The sequence below is a fragment of the Physeter macrocephalus genome, chromosome 14 (genome assembly GCF_002837175.3).
Source record: "Physeter macrocephalus isolate SW-GA chromosome 14, ASM283717v5, whole genome shotgun sequence".
Classification (NCBI taxonomy): domain Eukaryota; kingdom Metazoa; phylum Chordata; class Mammalia; order Artiodactyla; family Physeteridae; genus Physeter; species Physeter macrocephalus.
In genome coordinates, this window is record NC_041227.1 from 40,668,965 (window position 1) to 40,677,736 (window position 8,772).

Genomic DNA, 8,772 nt, shown 5'->3' on the forward strand with positions numbered 1-8,772 from the left:
GAATTTGCTGGCCTGAATTAGGGCTTTGCAAAGTCTACTCCATCAAAACACAGGAAGCTAAAAGCCTCCTTTGCGTGGCTTCTTGAGAAAAGTTGACATCGGGAAATCATTACAGTGTATCCACTATAATTGAGTATTAATACTAAATGGCCAGGGAGCCAAGCCGGTTGACAAAAGCCAGGACATCAGGCTCCAAGCCCCTGCTGCATTCTCACTGCACAGCGCAGGATACAAATAGAGAGCATGCCCTCCACTGCTTTAAATTTTCTGGGGCTGGAGCTTTGTCCAGCAATTTCATTTACATAACATACCTACAATCATTTTCTTAAACCACAGACCTATTTCTCTGAAGTCACGGCATTATGGTTTTTGATTGTCATCTGTCACTGTTTTGCCTGGGGGCATTACTGGAGAGCTTGGTAAACAGAATCCAGTTTAAGCAGATTGTTTGAAAGGAGGCTGTCCTGACCTTTTCAGGCAAGATGGTGGACAGGGGCTCAGGCAACACCTCCCAGTAGGTCTTGCCTTGTCATCCGCATGGATCCCAGGCCTCTGCCAATGTCAAGCTGGGCTCATAGAGGCCAGCACTCCGGGCTTCTGCTGCAGCCCCTTGGGGGGTGCTGTGAGGGGAGAGCTCCTGGGGAGGGGGCAGCATTCCAGGCCCCCGTAACCTGGGCTTCAGTTAAGATCTCAACAGACCAAAGGGTCTGGAACTAAAGAAAATGCACAGGCCCATGCCCTCCTCATGAGGGTTAAGGACACTGCGGCCCCAAGATGCAAGAGCCTTCCCAAGGCCAGCAGGGCAGGAAGGGGTTGGGAAGGGCACAAAGCCCCCTTGCAGGACACCAAATCTGATGACGTTTGCACAACAGGCGGCCGCCAGTCTCTCTGAGTCTTGGCATCACGTCTGCAGGGTTAGCAGAAAAAGCATCCTCCAGTTCATGTATTTATTTGTCTTGAGATCCTACCTCTGAGAAGCACGGTGACAGGCAACAGGTAGAGGAAGAGAAATATTCTTCCTTTACCATGAAAACAGTGCTACTTCCTAGTTCACAACATCGAAAATAATTATCAGTGAATCATGACCTGGATAGACCACCATGTTTGGAACATCTAGAGAGCTTTGCTCGTTTATTTTTTAATACAGAATCCTGAGGTGTCCCTCTGGATTCTCAAACACTGAGAATCAGCAGGGGTGGGTGGGGGGAGGACTGTTTTTCAGTTCGCTGCCAGCTGTGGAAATCAGTGTCTATGGAACCTGTGAACAAGTGCTGGTCAAGGTCCCAGAGAAGACAGGAGGGGGAGGGGAGGGGAGGAGAGAGGGAGGAAGGGGAGGGAAGGGGCAGCAGAGGGAAAAGGAGCCAACGAAAGGGAATGGGGTTTGGGGAGAGCACGGAGGGAGGGAGGGGAATCCGGCCGGGGAATCCGGCTGGAAGCTTTCTCAGTCTTCCCTGTTTATCAAACAGTAAACACACAGTCAGAGGTCACTGAGGTAACAGACAAGGGCTTTGTTTCTGTTTGTGTGTTTTTTCCCAACTTTAGGCCACTGACTCTAAACCAAGGAGCCTAAGGAAAAAGAAAATAAGGCTAAGCATTTGCCGGTGAATCAGAAAACATAAAGGCTACAGAATTACTTTTTAAAAAAAAACAGCGAGAGACAGCACCAGGGATAGAAGCCGCGCCATCATGGCCCACGGGTTAATGCCATGGGGCGCCGAGGGCGTGGCAGGCGTCCCCTCCGCTCGGCTCACCTCTCCCGGTCCTTCTCCAGGGCTTCCTGCTCGGCCCCCAGGCCGGCCCGGAGCCCGGCCCGCTCGCTGCCGCCCGTGGTCAAGGTGGCCAAGGTGGCTGGCTTCGGCCTCTGCTGCTCGGCCCCCAGGCCCTGGGCGCAGCGCCGCCGCAAGGCAGAGCGCCTCCTCTCCAGCCGGGCCACGGCCCGCTCCAGCGCCTCTGTCTGCTGCTTCTCCCGGGATTCCAGGGTCTCCTTTTCCTTCCGCCTCACCTTCTCCTCCTGACGGGCCACACTGGCCGTGAACTCGAAGGTGGCCTGCAGCTTCTGCAGCTGGCTGGCGCTGGCCTGGAACTGCGCGAGCTGCTCTTCCTTTTCTTCCATCTCTTTCTCCACTTGGTAGAGAGTGTTGTCCAGGCCGAGAGGACCTCGGTCGAGGATCTCACAGGCTCTCTGTTTCTCTTCCAGCAGCCTCGGCAAATGATGCTGCAGGAGATACTGGAGCTGGCGCTCCTTACACTGCAACCTCCCCTCCGCCGGCGTGATGTGCTCCACGTCTCCAGCCGCGTGGGGGACATCTGCGACACCACGGTCCTTCTTTAACAACAACCTCGATGCTTCCTTGCTGCCAGGTTTTAAGCGCTCTAGGATTTCACGTTCTTCCTCCACCTCCTTTGTCAGGAGGTCCTTCTGCTGAACCAGCTCCTTCTCCAGGGTGGCCAGCGCGGCCAGCTGCCTTCGCTTGAACTCTAAGAAACGCAGCTGCGCCCGTTCGAGCTCCCGGCCGTCGTCATCCCCCCGCTCAGCACCTGCCTCCTTGGCCCGCAGGAGGGATGCGCGGATGCCCTGGAGGTCCTGCCGCTCCTCCTCCGCGCGCCGTGCCTCCCCGTGCCGCAGCGGCCGGACCAGGACCTGCTCCTCCAGCCGCTTCTCCTCCTGCTCCAGCTTGATGCACTGCCCCTCTTCTTCCCTTCTGAGTTGCTCCAGCTCCTGAAATATCGGAACCTTCTCGGCCTTCTCGTGGCTGTTGAGTTCTTGCAGCCGCTGGAGCTCTTCCTGGGCGCGGAGAAAGCGCTCCTCTTCTTGTTTCTTCTTCTGCAGCTCAATCTCCTGCTGCTCCTTCAGCCTCTCCTCCTCGAACCGCTCCTTTTCGGCCAGCAGGTCCTTGAGCTTGCTCTCCAGGTGGAAGCTGCGGCGTTGGAGGCTCTCCTCCTGCTTGCGGATCTGCAGCTGCACGATCTCCGTCTCCTTGCGCTGCGTCTCCACCTCCCGCTGCATCCGCTCCAGCGCAGCCTTGTCGGACTTTTGCTTTTCCTCCATCTCTTCTATGAGCTTTCTGAAATGCAAATCGTTGACTGATCGTTATTTGATCGCTAGGTTGAAATGCTGCTCTAACTTCTCCCTAAACCGATACCTCCTAGAAATGGACATACACCACACACCCTTCACTAAAATAAAATTTTTTTTTTTTAAAAAGAGGGAGAACAGCAGTTTCATTTTAATATCCAGCAGCATGCTGTCTAATTTTTTTGCTCTGTAACTGTCCAACATATCATTTGCCTCATCTCCTGAAGTAGCTTCTGCTATCATTTCTTTGCAGAGCCTATAAGCATAATGTGTTATGCATGATATAATTTTTAAAGCCCCCTGAGCTCAAAGAGAAAGAGGCATGCCCCATTTAAATTTAAATGTGAATAATTTTATTCAGCCCAAAGGCTAAAACTCAATGGCAATTCGGTTACAAAATTACATGAAATAAAAATGCTTATGCTGTCCTCAACGCATCAGGGTCAAATATCAAAGTCAAGATAATCGACACTTCATTGTTCCAGCTCAAATAACTACACACTATTTAGCATTTAATCACTAGTTTAGGACAAATGGTAATCACCAAATGATCCAAAATATTAGTTTATTAATGCATAACATTGAAAATAACGTCAATCTCCATTAGAATACTTAAATGCATGATTCCGGGGGTTACATGTCATGCTGTGTCTTAGAGAGCAAAGGGTCCCCACTGGGTGCTTGTTAAGTCAATGTTTCAAGGTCGGGGTGGCCCCCAAAGCAAGAACACAAGGCATGTCAGAGTACAGATGCACGGCCTCCATCTCCTGACCCACCAAAGACCTACCGTACATGATGCTGCAAGCTAGACTAACTCATCTGTAACATCCAGACTCCACACTCTAGAAAATAAATATCCAGGGTGTAGATTTTCGGTGGCCTTACTTTCTATTCTAATATTTATCCTTGGTCCATTTCTTGGCTTGTTAAATAGGACAGGAAAAAAAAGAAAACTACTTAGTTTTATCAAAGAATTACATTCAGAACATATAAAAAACGCTCTCCAAATCAATTAAACACACACACACACACCCCAAAAGAAAAGGGAGCTGAGAACATGCAGAGGCAGATTAGAAAAGGAAATACAAATGCCTGATCAACATAAGGAAAGATGTTTAAAAAGTGAGGAGGCATAAGAAGGGGAAGTGTCATTCTTTCGGCTTTTTTAAAACTCAGGATATTATTAAAGAAGAAATACTTTTTAGTTAAATTTAAACAAGTCTATATTTGATGTATTACATTTAAAGAGTGTATTAAATTTGCCTGACTCTATTCCCCCATCTCACAAGTATTTGAAGATGAACTATTTAAAAAATACAAACGTGAAGTAAAACTAACCAGCTGAAGAGAAAGGAGCTACAGTCATCCGACGTGTAAATGATGGACACAGAGCCAGAGGGAGATGACACGGACACAGGTGATCTCAGTCTAAGAGATCAACACAGGCACCCACCCACTCTGTGGTGTTATGACTCCTACCACGTGGCTTACCTTTTACTTTCTAATTTCTCAAGTTCTTCACGCTGTTGCCGCTCAAATTCAAGTCTAATAAATCAAATGAAAATGAGTCACTTTTCTGAAAGAGCTTTTTTCACTCTCTTATTCTCTATATGTAGTTACATATTACAAAGAACACTGGTTTGTCAAGTACGATTTTTAATCATTATGGATTAGCAAGTTTAAAATGTACTCTTTGCTCTACGACTATGATTATAAATTAGACATACTTTAGGAGTGCTTGAATTCAGGATGAAGAGAACATATTTTACTTGAAGGAAAGCAAACAAAACACCACTGTACGGGAAAAGCAGAGTTAAAGGAGACTTCTAAATGAGAAGCATGCCTACCCCATGCAGCTTAGCCACTGATTAGTACATAAAAATGGAGAATCTCTACCTTAGACAGATGGGTCCTTTTATAGGGAAAAGACTGCCAGGGAGATAGAGAGAGAGAGAGAGAGAGAGAGAGAGCAGAGACATCAATTAGGAAAAGAATTAACTGTGGGAACATCAGGAGAAAAACAGTAAGGTACTTAAAAGCCAATAGCCATGCACAAATTGAAACGTCTTCTTATACAGATCACATTTTCCAATCATTTCTTGAAGCAAATTCTCCAAAGAGTTAGCTATTATGTTTTACACACTTCCCATGATAACTAGAGCACTAATAATAACTGAGTACCAATAATAATTGCCCACAGAAGTCAAATTCATATTTTTACTACTTTATAAATGGTTATACTGTATGGAGGTTTCTCAAGATCCTCCTGTAGTTAGCAGTTATATGATATTGGAGCTATGGGGGCTAGAGAGATTATGAACAGATTGACCACAGTGGTAGCAAAATAAAGGGGGCTAGGTCACCGGGAATTTTAAAACAACTCGCTAAAATATTGATAACAAGTTGATTTTTTCTCAAATACTAGATTGAATTACTTCAAGGTTTCACTATACCTTTTAAACAGCATGAACTGTAATTTTTTTTTTTTTTTTTTTTTTTTTTTTGCGGTACGCAGGCCTCTCACTGTTGTGGCCTCTCCCGTTGCGGAGCACTCTGCTATCATTTCTTTGCAGAGCCTATAAGCATAATGTGTTATGCATGATATAATTTTTAAAGCCCCCTGAGCTCAAAGAGAAAGAGGCATGCCCCATTTAAATTTAAATGTGAATAATTTTATTCAGCCCAAAGGCTAAAACTCAATGGCAATTCGGTTACAAAATTACATGAAATAAAAATGCTTATGCTGTCCTCAACGCATCAGGGTCAAATATCAAAGTCAAGATAATCGACACTTCATTGTTCCAGCTCAAATAACTACACACTATTTAGCATTTAATCACTAGTTTAGGACAAATGGTAATCACCAAATGATCCAAAATATTAGTTTATTAATGCATAACATTGAAAATAACGTCAATCTCCATTAGAATACTTAAATGCATGATTCCGGGGGTTACATGTCATGCTGTGTCTTAGAGAGCAAAGGGTCCCCACTGGGTGCTTGTTAAGTCAATGTTTCAAGGTCGGGGTGGCCTCCAAAGCAAGAACACAAGGCATGTCAGAGTACAGATGCACGGCCTCCATCTCCTGACCCACCAAAGACCTACCGTACATGATGCTGCAAGCTAGACTAACTCATCTGTAACATCCAGACTCCACACTCTAGAAAATAAATATCCAGGGTGTAGATTTTCGGTGGCCTTACTTTCTATTCTAATATTTATCCTTGGTCCATTTCTTGGCTTGTTAAATAGGACAGGAAAAAAAAGAAAACTACTTAGTTTTATCAAAGAATTACATTCAGAACATATAAAAAACGCTCTCCAAATCAATTAAACACACACACACACACCCCAAAAGAAAAGGGAGCTGAGAACATGCAGAGGCAGATTAGAAAAGGAAATACAAATGCCTGATCAACATAAGGAAAGATGTTTAAAAAGTGAGGAGGCATAAGAAGGGGAAGTGTCATTCTTTCGGCTTTTTTAAAACTCAGGATATTATTAAAGAAGAAATACTTTTTAGTTAAATTTAAACAAGTCTATATTTGATGTATTACATTTAAAGAGTGTATTAAATTTGCCTGACTCTATTCCCCCATCTCACAAGTATTTGAAGATGAACTATTTAAAAAATACAAACGTGAAGTAAAACTAACCAGCTGAAGAGAAAGGAGCTACAGTCATCCGACGTGTAAATGATGGACACAGAGCCAGAGGGAGATGACACGGACACAGGTGATCTCAGTCTAAGAGATCAACACAGGCACCCACCCACTCTGTGGTGTTATGACTCCTACCACGTGGCTTACCTTTTACTTTCTAATTTCTCAAGTTCTTCACGCTGTTGCCGCTCAAATTCAAGTCTAATAAATCAAATGAAAATGAGTCACTTTTCTGAAAGAGCTTTTTTCACTCTCTTATTCTCTATATGTAGTTACATATTACAAAGAACACTGGTTTGTCAAGTACGATTTTTAATCATTATGGATTAGCAAGTTTAAAATGTACTCTTTGCTCTACGACTATGATTATAAATTAGACATACTTTAGGAGTGCTTGAATTCAGGATGAAGAGAACATATTTTACTTGAAGGAAAGCAAACAAAACACCACTGTACGGGAAAAGCAGAGTTAAAGGAGACTTCTAAATGAGAAGCATGCCTACCCCATGCAGCTTAGCCACTGATTAGTACATAAAAATGGAGAATCTCTACCTTAGACAGATGGGTCCTTTTATAGGGAAAAGACTGCCAGGGAGATAGAGAGAGAGAGAGAGAGAGAGAGAGAGCAGAGACATCAATTAGGAAAAGAATTAACTGTGGGAACATCAGGAGAAAAACAGTAAGGTACTTAAAAGCCAATAGCCATGCACAAATTGAAACGTCTTCTTATACAGATCACATTTTCCAATCATTTCTTGAAGCAAATTCTCCAAAGAGTTAGCTATTATGTTTTACACACTTCCCATGATAACTAGAGCACTAATAATAACTGAGTACCAATAATAATTGCCCACAGAAGTCAAATTCATATTTTTACTACTTTATAAATGGTTATACTGTATGGAGGTTTCTCAAGATCCTCCTGTAGTTAGCAGTTATATGATATTGGAGCTATGGGGGCTAGAGAGATTATGAACAGATTGACCACAGTGGTAGCAAAATAAAGGGGGCTAGGTCACCGGGAATTTTAAAACAACTCGCTAAAATATTGATAACAAGTTGATTTTTTCTCAAATACTAGATTGAATTACTTCAAGGTTTCACTATACCTTTTAAACAGCATGAACTGTAAATTTTTTTTTTTTTTTTTTTTTTTTTTTTGCGGTACGCAGGCCTCTCACTGTTGTGGCCTCTCCCGTTGCGGAGCACAGGCTCCGGACGCACAGGCCCAGCAGCCATGGCTCACGGGCCCAGCCGCTCCGTGGCATGTGGGATCCTCCCGGACCGGGGCACAAACCCATGTCCCCTGCATCAGCAGGCGGACTCTCAACCACTGCGCCACCAGGGAAGCCCTGAACTGTAAATCTTAAATGTTTTCCTGTTGTGGTGGATAGCAAATACAGCTAAGAAGCTGAATTATGGAAAAATTCATCAGTCAACTGTTTTCCTTGGATAAGATAATCCAGGTTGGCAACAGTTACCTTTACAAGGAGCTAACAAAATTTCAAATAGATCTGTTACCAATTTAATTTGGGCTAAAATTGAGAGTAAGATGTCTGGGGGGTTTTGCAAGCAGAACTGAGGGCAGTGCTGAGTGATTTACACGTTTGCTTACTCTGCCTTCCCAGCAAATCCTGAAGATAGCACATAGTACCTGATCCATTTAACAGATGAGAAACCCAGAGCTCAGAGGTCTGAAAGAACTTGTCCAAGGTCATGATGGTAAGATGTGGTGGAACCAGAACTTGAACCCACGATAGCCTGCTTCCTCAATTCATTCATTTGATGAGCAACGCTCCAGTTTGTGATATATAAAAAGAATATTAGGGCTTCCCTGGTGGCGCAGTGGTTGCGCGTCCGCCTGCCGATGCAGGGGAACCGGGTTCGCGCCCCGGTCTGGGAGGATCCCGCGTGCCGCGGAGCGGCTGGGCCCGTGGGCCGTGGCCGCTGAGCCTGCGCGTCCGGAGCCTGTGCTCCGCAACGGGAGAGGCCACAGCAGACGGAGGCCCGCATACCACAAAAAAAAAAAAAA

The 8,772-nt window shown here is 44.8% G+C and overlaps 1 protein-coding gene across 1 annotated transcript in view; it reads right to left on the bottom strand.

Moving 5' to 3' along the window:
• KIF16B (kinesin family member 16B) overlaps nt 1–8,772 on the bottom strand; it is a 293,074-nt gene that overhangs the window by 105,159 nt on the left and 179,143 nt on the right. Inside the window, exons 18-19 of the mRNA XM_024123350.3 lie at nt 6,888–6,941; nt 1,752–3,065 (exon numbers count right to left, since the gene is read on the bottom strand). Of these exons, the coding sequence (XP_023979118.2) occupies nt 1,752–3,065; nt 6,888–6,941 (1,368 nt within the window). The remainder of the gene's footprint in view (nt 1–1,751; nt 3,066–6,887; nt 6,942–8,772) is intronic.